The sequence below is a fragment of the Fistularia commersonii genome, chromosome 15 (genome assembly GCF_037954325.1).
Source record: "Fistularia commersonii isolate RoL2024-O1a breed Wild chromosome 15, RoL_Fcom_v1.0, whole genome shotgun sequence".
Classification (NCBI taxonomy): Eukaryota; Metazoa; Chordata; class Actinopteri; order Syngnathiformes; family Fistulariidae; genus Fistularia; species Fistularia commersonii.
Genome location: NC_141298.1, coordinates 17542031 through 17562874, shown reverse-complemented (window position 1 = coordinate 17562874; position 20844 = coordinate 17542031). Strand labels below are relative to the sequence as shown.

The window sequence follows — 20844 nt, the reverse complement described above, 5'->3', positions numbered from 1 at the left end:
CGAGAGCCATTTGGACCTTCTTCTGGGAGCCGCAATTACTTTTTGAGGTCTAAAATAAAGGTACCACTGTATATATTGCTTTTTATTACCTTTACACTTTGTATAAACAAGTGTGAAGTGTGTTGCTTCTGAAAGTATTACAAAGAAAATTAAATTTAATTTGTGTAATGAACTCATTTTGGGCTTTCAGAGCGTGTAGCGGAGCCTTGACCTGAATTTTAAAAATAAATCGGGAAAAAAAATCACTGTGTCAGTAAACAATAAAAAATAAATATTTGCCAAATATCTTCATAAATATTTATTTTACCTGGTTTATGGGACTTCTGCTCCTGAACTTCTGCGCACAGCATCTGCAAATCGGGACTTTACCGGCTTCCGCGAGTGTGACGTTACTTTGAGCGGCGAAAAATAACAAATATAATTTTATTTAATATTTCAAGATCACAATAATCTTCCAACTTAGAACTAAAAGTTAAAAAGAGGAATGAACACAAACGAAATACACTTCAATTAAATATCTATAATTATTTTCCCGGAGCCACTCGGAGCCGCGGTGTAAAGAAGGAAGAGCCCCGGACTTTCCGCCCCCTGGACCAGGTCATCCAGGAGGGGCTCGGAGTGGAGCTGCAGCTCCTCCGCATCCACAGGAGCCGGATGAAGAAGCTCCATCTGGTCAGGAGGCTTCACGGACGCCTCCCTGGCGAGGTGTTCCGGGCACGTCCTGCCAGGAGGGAGAAGATAGACGGACGGACGGACGGGCGATGAGGGATTTGCGCGGTTTTATCAACAACGTGAGGCCGAACAGCCGGCGGAAGTTCTCCGCTAAGTGGAGACGATATCATTCTCCGAGAATCCCCGAGGCGAGGGGTTTGGACGCGGCGCCTGCGAGGGACGAGTCCAGATGAAGCTCCGTAACGCGTGAAATGATCTCACGGCGTTGCGCCGGTGGTCGAGATATTCGCATCAACAACATGCAGATCCACTTACGTGCTCCTCGGAGACGTGAAGATAATACAGCCAGTAAAAAGAAAATGCGGCAAAGAGGGAGTACAGTTGGCCGAAGACGGACGGGGATGAAGTCACAGTTTATCGCCGCTAAGCTTGTCAGGATTTATCCGAATTCCGATAGGAGGGGAAAATAAAAGGAGGTAGCCGGCGGACGTCGTCGTTTAGCGGATGCTAACGATTACGAGCGCGGAAACGGGCGATCGGAAAGCTTTAAATGTGAGGCGCCGTTCTTTTCCAATGGTAACTCGTACTGAAGAAGGACTGGATGTGAGCAGGATTACCTGTGAAGGAACATCTGAGGATCATTAGCAGATACTGGAAGAGGTTCGGGATCCAGAGAGGAGCCTTGCGGGACGCCACACCACAGGAACCATCACTCGCAGTCGCCAAAACACCCGTGATGTTTCAAACCAACGAGACGCCGTCCTGGAAATACCAACCACCTTCACCAGAAGAACAGAGGTTGGAGTTTGCCGGCCATCTTGCTAACAAGTCCAGCGTAATCGACGATAAACTAGACTGGAGTAGGACCACTTGTTGTGTACAAGTAAGGTCAGAACTGCCTCAGAGAAAGATGTGTGCAGATCCAGGCTGCAGATGTTTGGTCACACGTTGGTGTCCAGCGTCATCTTGTACATGTTGGGCGTCAGGCTGTAGGCGACCGACGCCGGCAGACCAAATGAGCTCATCTTCAGGGAGAACGGTTTGTCCCGGGAGAGGAACTGGACTCGGAGGATGCCGGAGAAGCACCGAAGTCCGACCGGAGCGCCTCCAGCTGTAGACCGAGACCACAGAAGGTCTTTCTTACCCATCAAGCTTGCGAACCCTTTCTGCGAGAGGGAAACCCGACGGCGATAAAATCGATCTCATGTTTCCAGCGAAGGCATGTCGTGTCGGAGCCTTCCGGCAGAAGACGTTCCTTCGGGATTAATGAAGTTCTCGTCTATTGTAACTCGCAAACAGACGTCATTCGTCTCGGCGTTCTCCGGCGGTTTGGGTATCCTGAAGGGACGGGACAGATTTATTTCTGTTTTGCTTGTCGGTAATGCATCCTCTAGGTTTGACAGTTCCGGGGGCGGAGCCGGACTGATCGCAGTAGCGCCGGCAGAAGTAAGAACCAAAGAAGCCGACACAAAGCGGCGGCGGCGGCGGCATCCGCTACGAATCCGACCCTCCCGGAGGCGCGGAGATACCACTCTTCTCCTGGGACGCCTTTGTGTGCCGAGGGAGTTTCATCCCTCCTCTGAACGTCAGGTGTCAGTTACCTCATCGCCGATGAAAGAAAACCAGGAGGACTTTGAGCGCCGGATCCCCGGGTTTGATTTCTCCGGCTCCGACGAGGCGCTCGTATGACTCAAGTTCCGATGGAAGGGAAGCGAAGGTGGAGTGGATCTTCTCTGGAACAGTGGACCCGGTTGCCTTCTGGGTGACCAGATGGACGGAGGCTCTCTGAAGGGTCACCTGAACCGCCTCCCTCGTAACTTTCCCCATATTACAGTTTTAACGCGGCAGTAAATACTTGCTTGTCCCAACTTGAGACAAAACCCAGATGCGACCTTTGACCCCTCCGTCCCCTGCGGCGAGTTCAATGTCCGACTTCGACCGCACCGGTGGAATCCATGCTTCGGACCAAACAGGACGCCTTAACGGTCTGGGGAACGAAACTCACTCGCATTTTCTTCAATCCTCAGCCGGAAAGAGGCAAAACTCCAAAACTGGCAACATCTCAGCGAGAACCGCCGCTGCAGCCAAGAAGGAACAACCAGAGCTGCTGCGCCCCAAGCAGGGGCGGAGGTGATGGGCGGAGCTCGGCTCAGAGCTGGTCCGCTGCGACATGGGAGTCAAGAACCCGGCGTGGAGTTCACAACACCTGGACCCTCCAGGGAAGGAGGCCGAAGATCCATCAGAGAACAAGAAGGATCTGGCTTCTGAAGGTGTACAAGTGCGGCTCCTCGCGCTGTAGATCCTGAGGCTCGAGGCGCGTCTTACTTTGCGAGGTGACGTTGACGACGACCAGCGCGGCGGCGGCGGGGACGGGAAGCGAAGGCTCGCTCGCTCCCCTGCCCATAAACTCTGAGCCACAATAACAGCCTGGAGAACATCAGCGCTGCACCTGAGCCTGGAAGGGCAGGTGGAGGCTCCTGAGGGCTCCTGAGGGCTCCTGAGAGCTCCTGAGGGCTCCTGAGGGCCACCAGGAAACCGCCTCAGGTGAGAACCGACGCTTTGAGACGGAGGCCGAGTATGAAAGCAAAATATTTTGGTAAGTGATCCGCCTGGAGCCGTCGTAAATTCATTGCTGGGTCGGAGCCCGGGCGCCGCGGGGCTCCCGGGGCCCCAAGGCTCCGCCCACCGAGGCCTCCGATTGGCCTCGCGTTCGCGCAAATCACCTGAATAGAAGATACGGCGGAAACTCGACTCACGAGCGCATCGACTTTCAGAGATCCGATTTTCAGTGATTTTCTGCTTCGTGATTTGGCCAGAGTTAGCGGCGAGCGGGATGAGCTTTTGACGCCAACATGGCTGCCGCTGTCGGAGAAGCGGCGTTCAAAGACGGCGCGACGCGATGGAAAAGGCATCGGAAGAGGCGTTCAAAGCCGGTTGGGGACGGTTGGACGGTTTTAGAAAGGAGCAGCTATGCTATGCTAATGCTATGCTACATTTAGCATGGCATTGTAGCATGAATTGTGGGAGCAACAAATGTAAAACTCCCACTGGTACCATCGTCTTGTCTTCAACTTTATCCAACCGGTTTATTTCTTAACATTCTCTCCTGGTAGATATTACAATTTTTCATAAACAATTTGTCGTTTATTAACTTTTTAAAAAACACATGACCGTGTGCTGACATTTCAATTGATTTTAAATTTAATTTGGTATACGAGTCAGGAGCTCAGTCATGGGGACGAGCTGGTCTTCAGAGAGGAGCACCAGGAGAAGGCTAGCGTACCACCTCCAGGGTGCAGATAAAGTCCTTCCCTGGCACCTTCTTCCGACACCAGGGCTGTATTTTGCTTGTTTTTATTCCAAGTCCCTTTGTTTGCACGTCCAGAGGCAGCAGGCAAGAAGAAGAGAATAAAACTCAGGAGTGGAGAAGAGTCTTTTCCGGCCTGGGTTGGTTTGCGTCAGAAGCACCTGGACTCTTCAGCCGTGAGAGCCGTCTCTGAAAATGCTATCAGCGGGTTCGTCACTGCCGGCGCTCTGAAAGGCAGCCGCCCTCGCCGGCGCTGTCAATCACCCAGCCGTCCATCGGGCCGCACATGGGAGCCTGACGGACCTCCTGCCTCCGCCGGTGAACTCGCCGCCAGAGATGCTGGACTCCACATCAGACGGAGGGTCCATGTCCATCTCCGGGGCCGGAGGAGGAGCTCCGACGCCTCAGGAGGGCCGGGCGCGGACGAGAAAGAGGCCCCGCTCTGGAGGTCGGTGTTTATTTTGGTTAAAGCAGCTTCCGCTTGGAGGACAGAGAAGGTTGAACATTCATTCATTCATTCATCTAGAGTTTATTCTGAAGTCGTAGCTTCTCGCAGCAGTCGTTGGGTCATCGGGCGAGACACGGAAAGAGACCCGAATCCATTCATTCACTCATTCACACGCCATATTGGGACGTACAACCCTTCACCCTCTCATTCACAGGCCTGGAGAATTTAGTGTCTCCAGCAAAGCTCCTGCATGTTTGGACTGTGGGAGGAACCTCGGGCACCCTGAGGAAGCCCACGCAGACCTGGCGAGAACGTGAAGACTCCGCACAGGAAGGAATCCAACCAGGACCTCCTTCCTGTGAGGCAAAAGCTCTGACCACCATTAAACAACACGCTACACTTAAACGTCTCGGACGAGGCCCTCAAGGCAGCCTCTGTCATGTCTTAGCATTAGCATGTTAGCATGCCATCAGGATCTCGCCTGTGAATCTGTTCATCTCTTGGCACCATGTTGGGTGGTTTGTCACGCAGATAAGATTTATCAGCGCCCCGGATGATCGGCAATCTCCACGGACACGAAGATGCCGATCGACGGCTGCCGATATTCTTCCCCTCTGCAACTTCGCCTCGCTGGTTTCCGGAACCGACACGACGCGCAGACAAACGACACACTTCCATGCCGCTGGACTGAAAGTCTTTAATAACAAAAAAAAGAAACCCTCCATACAAAAGTATATGTACATGGTCACTTGCCGAACTGTGGTAGTTTTCCGGAAATGATCGTACAGGGTTTGTGTTTTTGCGGTAGATACAACGCTTTGCTAACAGTCTGCGTAGAGTCCTCGGCGTCAATCGTAAGGAGATGAAATGTAAATGTTGGGTTTACTCAGGGGAGGAAAAAAAAAAAAGAGCGGACACGACAGTCGAGGGACATAAATAACGCGACACCAGTGCAAGAAAGCATTCGGAGCAGCGACACCGACATCACACGCTTCCTGTCGACCAGCCTGAGCGAGAAGGTGCGAGTCCGGGCGTCGCGTGGACGTGGAGACACCGAGAATGTGGGAACAGAAAGACGAAAGACTTTGTACTGCGGGAGCCAATCAGGCTGGGAGATCTCTGGGAGTCTCTGGTTGGGCTACAGTGTCGGGCTACCGCCTCGCCCTCGTCGGTCAAAGGTCATCGGTGGTACCGTTCGCAGCCCGGCTGGGGTTGTGTGACTGTGCATGCTAATGCTAATGCTAATGCCCCCCCCCCCACACGATTTTAAACATTTGCTAGGCCGGTCAGAGGCAGAAGCATCGGGACAGTGTGAGCCGGAGACGAAGGCGAACACTATGTCAAGACGAGAAGAAGTGAGCGAAGCCCATGCGGGTACGAATGTAAATAAGCTAGCTAATCAGTTGTTGCGGCTGTTGCGGCGGCTTCAACCGGGCTTCCGACTGCGTTCCCGCTTCTCTCCTGCGGCAGGAAGTTCCCCCCAGCATCTCCCTGGACCGCACGCTCAACGTTTGACAGGTTTGTATGTTCTGAAAATAACGGATTGAATTCCAGCTACTAGCCAACCCAGCGCTAACGGAGTTCAAGCGGCGGTCTCTATGGGGGTCGACTGTCCGAAACCTCCGGACAGGCGGCGCAAGCCTCCGTCACGGCTCCTCGGCCAGCGGGGGGTGGTGTACAATCAAGTGTTTGCCAGGTGTTCTATTCTACTCTAAGTATCATTCCGGGATATTGCTAAATCGCGGCAGCGCGAGAGCCTCCTCGGACCCGGGGCCTGAGGGCGAAGACAAAGTGCAAGAGACGGCGCCCTGTTATGGAGCGATACTTCGTAGAATGCTATCAACAGCGCGGATGCGAAATGATCGCGACTTGATTTGGATTCATTGTTAAAAATATATTAGCGCGGCGCATCAAAAAATAAAACATCCGCTAAGCTAGCTGTCCCAAAACCTGCGCTCACAGCTGTGTTAAAGTCTGTCTTTAAAAAGGCTATGGAAATGTTTATAGTAAGTGCAAATTGGTCATTATTCCAGAAGGTATCTGACGCTGCGATTGGAGGGTGGGGTGACCCCACCCGTCTCCACCCAGTCCCTGCCTTGTATTTGACCGGAACCCCTTTTGCGAGTTCCTCTGGTGCCCGCCTCTCCCCTTCGGTACTCTGCCTCACTTTTCTGAGTTTTTGCGCGGCCGGCGGAAGCTGGACATGTTCTCGCTCAGTGCGTAGATGCGTCTGGAAAACTCCTCGAGGCCGGCGACGTCCAGCTCTCCCAGCACCTGCTCGTCGCACTCCACGGCGACGGCGTGGTCCACGGGGATGCAGCGGTAGTCCTCTAGCCGGGCCTCGTCCGCCATCCCCACCCCCATCCCCATGGCCTCCGTCCCCATGATCTCCTCGGCTTGCTCCACCGAGCAGTGCAGCTCGGTGGCCAGCCCTGGAACCTGCCCCGGGACCAAGGAGCCGTTCATGACGCCTGAGTGCTGAGTCTCATCGTTGCTGGTTTCCACTTCCGATGAGCATGCCGCCGCCGCCGCCGCCGCCACCGGGCTGCGGGGCCTCTGCTCGTCAGTCTTTTCTTGGATGACTTCGTTTTCTTTTCCGCCGCCGCTCTTCACCTCTGCTTCCCCTCTGTCCTCCCCCTGCTCAGCCTCTCCTTTGGCCTCCAGGTTCAGCGAAGCCATCCTGGTATCCAGAGAACAGGACAGGTGTTTTGGCGAGGGTGAAGGCGAAGGCGCCGCCCGGCCTGCCGGCGGCTGCTTTTCACTCATGGCCGTGTTGTAGCTGGGCGGAGGATCGGTCTTGTACTTATCCGCCTCCGAGCTCGCCCTTTTCCTCAGGCCTCGGTCCGGGGAGGGGCGCTCCACCTCGGAGGCGGCCGGAACGCCCAACTGGGCCTTGGTGGGCACGGGGATGGAGCAGGAGACGTGGTGTCGGTCACTGTGGGGACAGGAAGGGGAGCACAGGCGTGATTTAAAGCATTGATAAAAGTTCGCTGGGTCACAGGTACCTGTAGGCTGTCAAGGGTGCGAGTTTCCAAGTCCATTAGCACCAGTGGGACGCGGCGGCGCGAGGCAGGGAAGGTACGGTAGCCGCAATTATGTCTTGTGTTTGTGTCCGAAATTGAGAAAATGTTCATTGTAACGCATAAACCTTGTAAACGCACAAACAGCTACTTTCCTTCTATGCTGGCAAGCAGGGATGGTAGCCAGGCTGCTAACATGATCGGCATCAGTTTGTGAAGGACTCGCTCTTTGTGATCCGGAGGGTACATGTCATGTTGTGCCCTCACTGTAACTATGGCGACTTTTGGGGTCCTCAGAGTGTTTCCTGAAAAGCTCTCATTACGAGCATACAAGTACTCCAAACGGGGCCAAACGTGACACCGCCGCCCTTTCGGCTACGAGCCCTTGAGATTATCACTGACAGAAAAGACGGATGAGAGGTGGTTATTTTTACGCGGCTCGCTAACTAGGCGACTAGCGTTGACGCGGAGGTAAGACATCACTCGCTGAACCCAAGGCCCTGAACTACTTCCCCTGCTCCGAGTCGGGCCTTCGTGAAAAACAACATAAATGAGTCTTGGAACTTTTTTCAAACAAATCTTACTTTGTGTGAAACGGCTTTCAGGGAGCAATTTGATTTATCGCAAAGCTCATAAACCCGACTGCAAATTTTCAGACACGGTGGTGTCCTGAGGGGGCAACACCCCGGCTCTTTTTGAACCCGGTTCCCATGGTTCTCATCGGCACCTTAGCGCTTTCCTTTTTTTTTTTAGCGAGACAAAGACAGCTGTGGCTCCGTAAATCACTCCACCTCACAACATTCAGAAAGACAAAAAAAAAACCCCGCAAACCTGTGAGACTACGCTCGGATTCTGCCGACTGGAATCCCGCGGCAGGCATCCACCGAGCTATGCCAGACATTTCCCCCCTGTAACAGATAACAGACCCGCAATCTGGGACACCTTGCCCGCCGCGCTGCCGAGGCCATAAATTTACTTAAATGGGAGCCTCGCTGCCTCTTCCGATAGCGGCGGCCATTTATAAACGCGTAGGCTACTTAGCGGTGTGCTTAGCATGGCCGTTCTGCCGCAGAAGAAGCAAGAAGCTTCACTTCGGGCACAGGACTCACGGGTATTACCTGCAGAGATAAGAATTCTCGGTCGGACATGTGTTCACCGTGCCTGCCCTGCCGTTCGGGGGCTTGTAAAAGACGGCTTCTTCTGCGACCGGAGCATTTTTTTTACGATGCTAGTTCACTGCCTGCCTCATATGACAGCACGTCAAGTCGGAAAGGGGCCCTGGCTTCAAGTCCCGTGGACGCCCCGCTGAGGTGGTCCTGGCAGGGTTCACAGGAAGGACAGTAGCTTAGAGGCACCGAGACGCCGGTATGCCTTCCGCGGAATCTTGTCCGACTTCAAAGTCGGGTAAAGCGGAGCTTTCTGCGGTCCGAAGGTACGCCGGGCCACTGCTTGAAGGCAAAAAACCCGTAAACACCGCGAGGATGCGAGATCGCTGCGGTTACACAACTGCAAGAGGCCGGCCGGTCGACCGAGGTCAAGGTTCGGAGAACAAGGGAACGTTTTAATGACCGGTTCCTCTTTAGCGGACATAACAGGATGGCTGTGCTTTGACTGGCAGCGTGCCTCCATCAAAAGGCATCATTTACTGGCTGCAGCTCAGCTTGCGAACAGGCCGGCGGTCGACTCGCAGGAGAGCTTGATGGGGTGGAAACAACATTCTCCTCAACCTCTAATTCCGAGGCTGGGGGGTGAAAAAAAAAGGATGACTTGAGAAGATTTGGCCTTCTCGTACACTTATCTGATATTTCCAAATCAAGACCATCATGGGCTCTTTTCAACCACGTCCAAAAATTCAAAATCTGATTGGCCGGATAGGCACAAAGACAGATGTCATGAGAAGTCGATTATAACCTAAGTAAGCGGAAAACGAGGTTCAGACTCCACGAAGAAGGCAGCGGAGGCAAGGTGGGTGCAAGCGGAGTCCAGTTTAAGGTTTTAAACAGGTCACGTGACAGCGCCGGCGAGATGGCTTGGATTTCAATCATTAATAGCTGTTTTTATTCCGCCTCCTCCAGCTGGTGTTCTCATACATTTGCTCCGATACCTCGCCTTAACCCGAACCCCTGCTTTGAATCCAAGGTTAGCCCTCCATTTGTTAGTCATATTATCTGGCAGCGTGCGAGCTGTGGGGACGGGCCCCGCCTTGGTAACGGCCACGACGGGGCCTCGGACCCGGCGGAAGGGCCTTTTACCCTCGGTATGCTCAAAAAGGCAAGAGCCGGTACACTCTTGGACAGCGAGGATGAAGCTAAGTACATCTGCGTCTCGTTGATGGTCTCGGTACTCGCGTCGCATTTAAACTCTTCTCGAACCCCAATCCCGCCCCCCCCAAAACCAAGTCTTCCTGTTCCGAAATGACCTTCCCCTCAAACAAATCATTCCAGCGAGGAGTCCCAAAACTGCCCGAAGAAAAAGAGAAGGACTTTTTTTTTTTTTCTTAAATTCTTTAAAAACAGGTTTGGGTTTATATTTCACCGTGTCCAGAGTTTGAGTTCGACTGTCAAGAAAGTATTCGCTCCTGATTTGTGCCAGGCCTTTTGCGAGTCGCAGGTTGCGATACTCGGCCGACCACGAGAGGCCCTCACGGTTTGGACCGTTAGCTTCCCGCTGCTCCTGACGGGGAACCACCTGCGACGACGGTATACGACCGCGGATGAATTTGCTCGTGTCACGTCCGCACGGGGACGCGAGTACGCGGCGGCTGAAAAACAAAAGCAAACACAAACCTGTATGTATTTAAGGACGGTAGTTTCGGGGAGAATATAAACCGACGGATTGAAGAAAACTGCCACTGCGCTAACGCTGCCAAAGGAGATGAGCCCCCAGAGCGGAGCGGTCGGCCCGCATACTTTCTGTACAGCTTGGAATAGTTTCTCATGAATTTGCGACGGCTCGCTGATGAGAAAAAGGCATGGCGCTCGGCGCTCCGTGTTTGATACGCAGCTGCGTATTGATAGTCCACCTCCGCCGGTAGCCCCCAGCTAACCACCTCAAGTGAAATGTTTCACAGGGCTCCGCCAACAACTTCACTGAAAACACTGTAAGTGCTACTGTGGGGCCTCTGCCTTAATCATCAAGCAGGAAACCAGAACCAGGAATAGCCTTCACTTCTCCAAAGCTTTTTGTCCGTTCCCTTCCTTTCCACTGCTGATGTCAAGCCTGGTATATTTCAGGCCGACGCAGGAATTTCGGGTAACCCAGACCTTTTCCACCGTCCGATCCCCCCGATGGGCTTCACAACACGCCGCTGTTCGTATCCAAATCCCACTAAAGGGGGCCGCCACGCCGAGCCAAAGCAAATAGCGGGAGATAAGCTTTGCTCGTTTGATGTGGTTCGGGGAAATCCCTGCGAAACGACCAGAGCAAACAGCACTAAAAATTTGATACGCGCGACGGCGGGGGCTTTCGTTTTCTTAAGTCAGGACTCATTGACTCCGGCCCTCTGAGACGGGAATCACCAAAGAGCGGCGACACGTCAACTGGCTCGAACGGCGTTCCTTCTTTTCCAGAAGTCATCCAGTCGCGCACCGTGTCCATACTGAGCACCTCGGATGGCGGATAAGCTCATTTCAGGATGATGCCACACCAGTCCAAATGTGTCAAGATGGCCTAACATCGCCCGACTCACTTCTGGTCCCCTTGTTCCGAACCGGTATGCTCGGAGTTCCGGCACCTTCGCTGTCTTAGTCTGCACTTGAGGGACTTGAAAATGCGTACCGCTGTACGTCTAACGGGTTAACGCGTCGGCGAGGCGGTGATCGATCTCGGTGGCCGCCCTCCTTGCATCCCCGCTCGAAGGCAACCCGAGCGGGACTAGAACCCTGTGAGCCTCCAAGCAGAGCATGCTGAACCGGTATGCTCGGAGTTCCGGCACCTTCGCCGTCTTAGTCTGCACTTGAAGGACTTGGAACCGCGGACCACTGTACGTCTAACGGGTTAACGCGTCGGCGAGGCGGTGATCAATCTCGGTGGCCGCCCCCCTTGCATCCCCGCTCGAAGGCAACCCGAGCGGGACTGGAACCCTGTGAACCTCCAGGCAGAGCATGCTGAACGCTTTCATCTGTGCAGTTCATAAAGAATGGGCTTCTGGGACGCTCTCTGTCTGGTCCTGGTCCTGGTCCTGGTCCACACCCCACTCTAACAGATCCACAACTTTTCCCGCTGTTTCTTATCCTTCAGCAAGAACCACCGCCTGGATTGTATATATTGTCAGCCCTGCGTTACATGTCGGGGGCGAGTCGTATGTCTGTTTGGATACAGGACCGACCGCCCTCGCTGTCAATGGAATTATTACCAGCAGCTGCCATGCAGCGCTTCTAACTAGATATAAATATATACGTACATATTTCATAAGCTAGGGCGCGGCGCTGGAAACTGGATCTGATTTGAAGCTTCTTTCTAACACCGGGGGAGGAAGGCTGGAGCTCGCAGGGGCGGCCGTCTCCTCGCACATCGCAGGGAACAGGAGGAGGTGTGATACCACCTCTGCATCTTCATCGTAGACGTTTGAGTGCACGGAGCTGTTAGCGTAATAACTCTCCGGATACGGTTTTATCTGCCGCGCTACCCTGCAAACCAAACTGTTAATCATATCGATTGATACACTCAATCCGGGTCGGACGATTATTCTGTTACTGTTTCACACGCTTTGAAGACTGCGGCTCAAAACGACGACGCGGCTACTTTATGGATGTTTTTTGTGCTAATGAGCTTCACGCCACCAAAACATTTCGCCCGGTCACATCAGACCAATAACATGACCGTGAAATTCTGAGATCATTCAATTGCAACACGGAAGAAGACGACTTTACGGTTTTAACGCGCAGGAGGAAGACTAAGCTAGCAATCAGCTGGAGGTGGACAAAGCAGGGATAGAAAAATAGATGGATGGACTTTTCCTTTTGTTCATCAGCCGTGTTACAGGCACTGGTGAGTATTTAATTAAAAATTAAAAAAATGTTTCTGTGTAAATATCTCATGTTACAACATCTGCGGCTTCTAGACAAGTGTGGCAAATATGTGTATATATAGATTTATTTATTTTTAGCCGGTGCGGCTTATATTCAGGTGCGCTCAATAGTCCAGAAATGAGGGTAGACAAACAATCCTTCAGTCACTCATTCATCTCATATAGAAATCCAGCCATTCACACGTCCAGAGAATGTAGGTTCTCCAATGAACCTCCAGTTTGTCCCGGCTGTCACATAAAGAGACATGAAACCGTTCGCTCACTCATTCACATGCCATATCGGGACATACAGCCGTTCACCCTTTCATTCACATGTCATTTAGAGACATACAACTATTCACCCTCTCATTCACTCGTAGGAGAATATAGTGTCTCCAGTGAACCTCCTGCATGTGTTTGGACCGTGGAAGGACCTGGAGGAACCCCACGCAGACATGGAGAACATGGAGACTCCACACAGAAAGGGACTCTGTGGGAATCCAACCATAGACCTTCTGCCTGTGAAGCAGAAGCTCCAGCCGGCGCACCGCCGGTTAAACACTTCACGCGTAAAAGGTCTCAGACATTCAAGGAAGCCTCTTTCCCGTTGTAGCATTAGCATGGTAGCGTTAGAAATAGAAATTTAAAGCACATGTGTCAAACTCAAGACCCGCCACGTCATTTTACGTGGCTCGCGAGGACAACTTAAAAGGTCTGATTGTCTTAAAATAAAGAAGTCAAACGCGTGCATTGACCATAAACTACATTTATGCCATTAGATCGCAGTGGATCCACATCAATGCCATTTTCTACAAGAGGAATTGAAAAATTACAAATGATCTCCAAATGTCCAGGAAGAGAAACTGATGTTTTGAACAAAGTGAATGTCATTACTGGTGTTGGATGACATTTTTCTTTACTGATTTGAATCGTTTGATCATCGATTGAAGGAGTAATGTGTGTTTCTTAACCAGACACAAGAAAAGGATTTATGTTGTCAAAGAGGAACTGGTAAACATCATTTTTTTAATGTTATTTGACATTAAGGAAATACAGTGGACCCTTATTTTTGCAGGAGTTACAATCCAAGACCCCACGTGAAAAGTGAGCTTCTGCGAAGTAGAGATGCGATTGTTTTGATGGTATTTACCGATAAATTAACCGTCAACTAACTACGCTCGACCCTTTACCGACCTCCCGCAAACTGTTATCAACCCACCGTGGACTGGATTTCACTTCCCACGCTCATGCAATACGCTTAACACTTTTGGATAATAGCAAAGTTCAATAAACATTAAAAAACAATACAAAACGTACAGTAAATGAGTACATTAAAAATCATATTAAATGATTAAAATGACAGAAAGTAGCAACGGGCGCTAAAAGCTAAAGTGCAAAGTCGCGAGGGTCCGCTGTCATTCTGTTTATTTTACATTAAATTTGGTTAAATGTAGTTCCATTTATACTGTTACAATTCCATGTGGCCATTTGAGGGCAACAATGAAAAGGAGTGAAAATGAGTTTGACGTCCCTGATTTAAAGGATTCTGTGAAGGAGTGACAACTACAGAAATGCTAAACCTGTGAGTAACACTAGCGCTAAAATAGTCAGTAAGACGATGCCTGATATGATCTCCACTTATAGAACACTCTCACCTCCTTAACACTGATTCACACAAACACACACACACACACACACACACACACATTAATAGCAGTGTGCTAGCCGCGCGAGGCGCTAACAAGGCCACAGGTAAGAAGAAGATGTCGTACGTGGCTCCGGACAAAGACGACAGCCGTCATCATATTTTAATCGATAGTTTCCGTAACAAAGATGTTTTAGAAAAGCAAACGGGCGCCGGAGGGGCGACGAAACCCGAGCCTCACTTGAAATTTACAAATGTGACGCTGCGATGTGACGACCTCACGTCGGACGGTCCGGACCTTCAGCTCCATTCGGGAAGATGAAGAAAAATAAAAGACGTCTAGGACGATAACGTGATTTCTCTTATTAAACAATGGCGGCTGGAAGATAGAGGAAACATTTTTCGGGGTGGGGGGGGGGGTTGAGAGGAAAAGGAGTGATTAAATGCCGGCTTCTAGCGGAGATTCCTCCGCGCAAAACCTCCAAACAGCTGGCAGCTGCTTTGCTTTGCTTTGCCTTGTGGAAACATCTCGGCCCGGCTCCCGCTCCGTCGGCTAACAAAAAAAAAAAAAAACACAACAAAAAAAAGGAAAACAGCTTCTGCAAAAACCCTCAGCTTATTAACACATTATATCTTGTTTTTTTACGACCTACAAAAATAAAGTGTGAGAGGAGGGGTTAGTTGCGCCGTTAATTATCGGGATTCAAAGCCGTTTTTACACCCCAGGGCCGAGGCGGGGCCTCCGGTTCGGCCTCCAAGTTAAGCTAATGAGCCGCTGCCTGAGCCTCAGTGCATGCCAAGCTAACCGCTAGGCGTCCGTTTGGTAGACCGAGCGATTCTCAGCTGAGGTTCCCCCGTTATCTAGTCCTGGAGCTAAGCTAATTGCACGCCGAGCTAACCGCTAGGCCTTCGTTTGGTAGACAGAGCGATTCTCTGGTCCTGGAGCTAAGCTAATTGCACGCCGAGCTAACCGCTAGGCCTCCGTTTGGTAGACGGAGCGATTCTCTGGTCCTGGAGCTAAGCTAATTGCCCGCTCAGCTAACAGCAAGGCCTCCGTTTGGTAGACGGAGCGATTCTCAGCTGAGGCTCCCCCGTTTTCTGGTCCTGGAGCTAAGCTAATTCCACGCCGAGCTAACCGCTAGGCCTCTGTTCGGTTGACGGAGCGGTTCTCTGGTCCTGGAGCAGGTGTTAGCGAGCTCCTGGCAGGAGAGCACGAAGCTGCATCTCCAGGGGCTTCGGGCCCGGCGGCCCCCACGCTTTGCATCTCATCCGTCTTTGGGCTCTTGGGCTTCCCGGTGGAACGAAAGGTCATTCGATAAATACGCGGCGCAGGTTTTCCCCCTTCTCGTCAGAGGGGCCGGGGTCGGGAGGGGGTTTCACGGGGCAGCTGACGCGGGACCCAGGATCCAGAGCCCGGAAAGGGGGGTCAGGTTCAGGCCGGGGAACGAGAGGGCCGAGTGAGACGGAGATCTAAGCATTCCACGGACGGGACGGCTGCTGCAAATCTCATCAACGGCGGCTTTTAGCAGTAGCGACGCAGCGCAGGGGCATAATCACCTTTTAGCTAGCGGGCCGGCGTGAGGTCACAGCGGCCCGCTAGCTAAAACTAGCACTATCAGAGCTGCTGCAAAGCCGGCGACGGAAACGACAATGTAGGTCCACCGGTGGTGACTGACGGAGGTCAACCCGAGTGTGTGTGTGTGTGTGTGTGTGTGTGTGTGTGTGTGTGTGTGGAGGCCACGCAGCAGCTCCATGCAGCTGCACCCTCCTCCGCCTCCCGCCCGTTCATTGGTTGTTCGCCGTCCAGAAGCCATTTCCGCCCCTTTGGAGCGTTTCTATCGGACAAAACCGATCGCTCTTTACTTCGCCGGCGACCAGAACCAAACGGAAACAGGTACATCTGACATGGCCTTAAATCATTCCCCACGTTTTCCCAGACTTTGACGCCAATCCAAGTGGAGATGGAAAAAACTGCAACCGTCAGACGGAGGAATCCGCGCCGCGTCCAACCGTCTGGCGGGGCGTGGCGAGCAGCGGCCGCCGTACCGTCCACTGACAGACGTGGACTTTCTTAATGCTAACTCCCTATGCAATAACACGTTAGCCCGGCGGCTAACGTGGCTAGTCTGAGGTCGCGCAAGACGTGAACAATCATACCTTGAATCCGTCCTGAGACTGAACTCGTAGGACGATTTGCTTGCGTGTCAAATACACTTTCCGCATTGAGATGATTCGAAACGCCATTAACCCGTTCCACACGCTTTTGTTGCGTGTTTGACTAAGATAAATGTCCTTTAGAAACCATTTCAAAAATAGAAAGACATAATCAGAGAGAACGTAAAGACACAAACTGGTTTTATTTTGTGTCTTTACCTGAAAGACGGGGCGAAGATGTCGGCAGCGGAGGATTTTGTTTAGTTTTCTATCCTTAACTTAACTTACTGGGTCCACCCTTAATGCTACAATGCTATGCTAAATGTAACTTTGCGCTACTTTATGTCGAAACTTAATTTATGGACAGAGTGAAGCCGCTCCTCTTTCTAAAACCGTCAAATCGTCCCCGACCGGCTTGAACGGCACTTTCGAAACGTCCCCCGGCTTCTCACTCACGCCGCCGCCCGCCACTAGCTAGCTAGCTAGCTAGCCCAGCGGCGGGCGGCGCTTCCCACTGTCTTCAAACGCTACGTCACGGCCAGCGGCTACATGGGCATCAAACGCTCATCCCACTCAGATCTGGGCTCCGATCACAAAGCAAAGTTGCATATCTTGGAAAACTCACAAGTCGAAACACTTCGAGGTTCCCCGACGTGGACGCTTCAGACGAAAACATAACCTCCTTGTTACCTGACTTGCTAACTCTTCAAGTTCTATTTGACGGTCGGTGTGATGTGTTCATAACCTCTGGTTCTTACCATCGCACCAGCAGGCCGTGTTCCAGGAAGTTCTTCAGGTTGGGTAGCGTCTGCTGCAGGTCCGGGGTGGTCAGACCATGCTGGTATCTCAGCTGCAAGACAAAGGAAACAACACGTCGCGCCGTTAGCTTCGGGAAACCTACGACGTTCTTTCGCTTTGACACCTTTTCTCCACGCCGGGCTGTTTCTCATCTGGACAAGCGGCGAGCATCCCATCCTTCCCCCGATAGCAGCCATGTGTGCTCATGCGCAAGGTGTGTGTGCGTTTGTGGGGAAAAAAAAACAAACCCGCGGCTAAAAACATCCGGATGAAGGGGGTCAAACAGTCCAGCCTCCACGGTTGCCGCCGTTAGCGAGGCGGACAGATTCTTTTCACTTCGGCTTGTCGGGCCCTCGCTCGCGTCCCACGCTTTATTTAAGCCTGAACCAGCCAACAGCAGAGGAGCATCACGCAGCACGTCCAGCATTTATCTCCACACACACACACACACACACACACACACACTGCTGCTTACAACAGCTGGTATCTGCTTTGTTTCCACTCAGGTGCTAAAGTCACACACACACTTTTGACTCTGATACGCCGTCCATCCCGAGGTTTCGCGTCTCGTATCTGCAAACACGAGTGTTGCGATAATAAAGAAATCGCGTGTCCAGAAAACCGTATTCCCAGAGGTCAAAGGTCACATTTTAGCACGTCGAGTGTCTGCAGGCGCTATGGCTAATAAAGATACAAGCATCTATGCTAGTTTTGTTTTGGCAAGTGCCTGTGGCGTTCTCCTGGGGCCCCGCTGGAGTACATAGTGGCTCTTGTAAAGCTTGATTAATGACACAAGGGAGGGGGCGGGGTGTGTGTGTGTGTGTGTGTGTGTGTGTGTGTGTGTGTGTGTGTGTGTGTGAGGGGGGGGGGCATAAAAGCATCAACAGGAAATGTCATGCCATGTACACACCGGCTGCATGTGTGTCGGATTTCTCCTCCACATAAAATGGCGAAATTCCATTCGGCGGGAACAGCTGCCAGAATAATGTGTGAACTGTGTGGCACGAACGTAGTGTGTGTTCATGTGTGTGTGAGATGTACCAGTGCCTTCACGTGTCCGGGATGTTTGCACATGTGTGTGTGTGTGTGTGTGTGTGTGTGTGCCCTTCTGCTACGGTTTGAGTTGTGACGGTATCTGTGCAGGGGCTTTATCAAAAAAAAAAAAAAAAAAAAAAAAAAATTGGACGCCTGGAAAACCCAGGTGGTGATGAAACGATCCAAAACACACGCCGGCAACAGCCGCGTCCATTCATGGCGCCGGGTTAAACCTCAGCGCCGGCGAGGGCTCGTCCACAGGGCTGAAATTGGATTTGAAACACTAGGCCAAGATCAATAACACCACCAGTTTAGAGAGTGCAGAAATGTTGGGTGTGTGTGTGTGTGTGTGTGTGTGTGTGTTTGGGGTGGGGGGGGGGGGGTGGGGGGGGGGGTTGTTCCGCGGCCACATGTTAAAATAAGAAAAATCACAAATCTCATGGAAATTTCAAGGTTACGGTCTAAAAAGTATATATCCGAAAATCGCGTATCAGATATACGCGCAGGGTAAATATTATGGCGAGCAGCAGTTGCCGGTCGCCGTAATGTGTGTTTTCTTTGATACCCGGTCGGAGGCGGGGGGGTCGGAGGGCGGGAGGCGGGGGACAAAAAGCTATTCTCAAATCCTATTACTTGGCCTGAGCTCTTAAGTGTGTGTAATAACCACAGCGCTTGTCTAACTGGAGCCCTATGTCCAATTACACGCTTCTATCTGTGTGTGTGTGTGTGTGTGTGTGTGAGTGTGAATGTGTGTCCCCCCCCCCCCCGTCCAGAAACCGGATCCGGGCGAAGACAAGCGCGTGATGGCTGACGTCACTTCATCGGGACGGACGTCGGGAAGCGGCAAACGTGGCGAGAGATCCCGCGGCGCCGCCCGGGCCGGCGGGGGGACTCGGGTCCAGGACTCGGGTCCAGGACTCGGGTCCAGGACTCGGGTCCAGGACTCGCGCCCGGTTGCGTGTCGGCCTCCGCCGCCGAGGGGCAAGGTGTGTTTTTAAGAGGAGCTCCGCGCCAGATTCCTGTCAATATTCATCAGCCGGCGCTCCTCGGCGGCGGCCGCATTAAATTTCCCCTCGGCGCGGCCCGTGTGTACGTATGCCTGTTATTCATGGCCCCCGGCCTAGGAAGGCATATATCCTGCGCTGGCTGTCAAATATGTAAACTCCCCCGCTCGCTCCGGACCGACACGTTAGCTGCAGAGCGCCGCGGAGCGAGCCGGCCGCTCGGCGTCTCCCGCAAAATCACGCCTTAAATTCGCTTTTGTAGCTCCGAGCGCGGACGTTTAGCGCTCGAATCGCTGAGAATCAGTCCGCTTGAGACGGCCTGTCATTCCCGGTTTCCCGTCCGCGCGTCCCGCCGATGAACGCCGGCGGGTTCGACCGCTCGCTGGTCGCTCGTGGGCGGACAGACGAGCGCTTTCTCCTTTTAATGGGGCTAGCAAGATTTCGGTGAGAATTTCCCAGGATCCGCGGAAGGTGGGCGGGCCTCATCGGGGAAGGGAAGCGGAATCGCGAAGTCGCCTCGTCGCCGATCGCACCTTGAGCGCGTTGACACCCTGCGTATCGGGCTCGCGCTTCACCCGCCGGTTAGCGGAGCGGCGCCGTCACCAGGAGTGACCCGTCGGGACACTTCCGAAGAGGGAGGCAACAAACACAGTGGACCGACGGGATCATGGTGCGCGCCGCCTTTCGTTTGCAGAGCTTCTTGTTCCCGTTTCCTTGGATTTGGCGGGGCGGGGTCGATTTTGAGCGTCGTAGGAGAAGAGCCCGGGTAACGACGTGAAACCCCGGGGGTTCGTCTCAAGCTTTTTCATCTGCACCTGCGGTTTGGTCTTCAAAAACCCAGAGGTCTACATGTCAGGGGGTCAATAAAAAGACCCGCCGAACCGAGAAAATAGGCCTTTTCTTGCAGAGGGTACCCGGGTTCGACTCCCACGGGAGGATAATCAGGACCTCGGCGAGGCCCGTGACAGCTTGTTTTACTGGGGTTAACAGGTGTGCCTCCCCCGGCCCCCCCGGCGCCGCCTCCACGCCGCAGAGCCCGCCATTATGACAAAGACGTTAGTCTTCAAGTGCGGAGAAGCTGCGGGCGACGACCTGCCACTCACGCCGGCCAATTCCCCGACCGCGGGAACGAGAGCTGTCAAATCCGGCGAATTATAGCCGGCGTCACGGTGACGGTTTATGAAGAACAGTTTCGATGCGAGGAGGTGTCGTCGCGACAGACGCCCCTCTTTTCCCCACGTGTGGATCCACACAAGTCTTGCAGGTCGCTAACAGCGCTAGAAAACACGATGTCTTTGTGCGTTTCATAAAATGTTCCCGGACAGAAATATCCTTTCTGTGTTCTGGATGTTTCTAAAGTCACGGGAGAACGGCTCATTAACGTTTTACTCCGGATTTCTGATCGCTGTTGACGGTATTTTTAAATTCCTGGATCGACGAGGGTGGATCTGGAAACCCTGCGCCGCGTCGGAGGAGGGTCGCCAATCGGTTTTTCGATAACGTTCACACGCGTCGACTCGGATTTCGATGCGAAAAGCGGGAGCTCGACAAACCCCGTGAACCCTTTTCGTTTCCAGCGAGGCTTTTTTTTGGATTACTGAGTAACTCGTGAACCGGGTGAACGGACGAGCGTCCCGAAACCCGACCGGCGGCGCGAAGCTAAACGAGCGACTCCGTTCGATCATTAATCTCGAATTCGTCACGCGAACGCGTCCTGAGCAAACAACCGATCTGGCGAAGAAGCCGAAGGCGT

General features: G+C 52.7%; 1 protein-coding gene across 2 annotated transcripts in view; it reads right to left on the bottom strand.

The window, feature by feature from the left end:
• Positions 1–5110: 5110 nt before the first annotated feature.
• Positions 5111–20844, bottom strand: part of uvrag (UV radiation resistance associated gene) — an 85074-nt gene continuing 69340 nt past the window's right edge. For both annotated transcript variants that reach the window (XM_086160143.1, XM_086160144.1), the window contains 2 exons: positions 17013–17104; positions 5111–7362 (listed from right to left, as the gene is read on the bottom strand). In XM_086160143.1, coding sequence (XP_086016269.1) covers positions 6591–7362; positions 17013–17104 — 864 coding nt within the window. In that variant the 3' untranslated portion in view covers positions 5111–6590. The remainder of the gene's footprint in view (positions 7363–17012; positions 17105–20844) is intronic.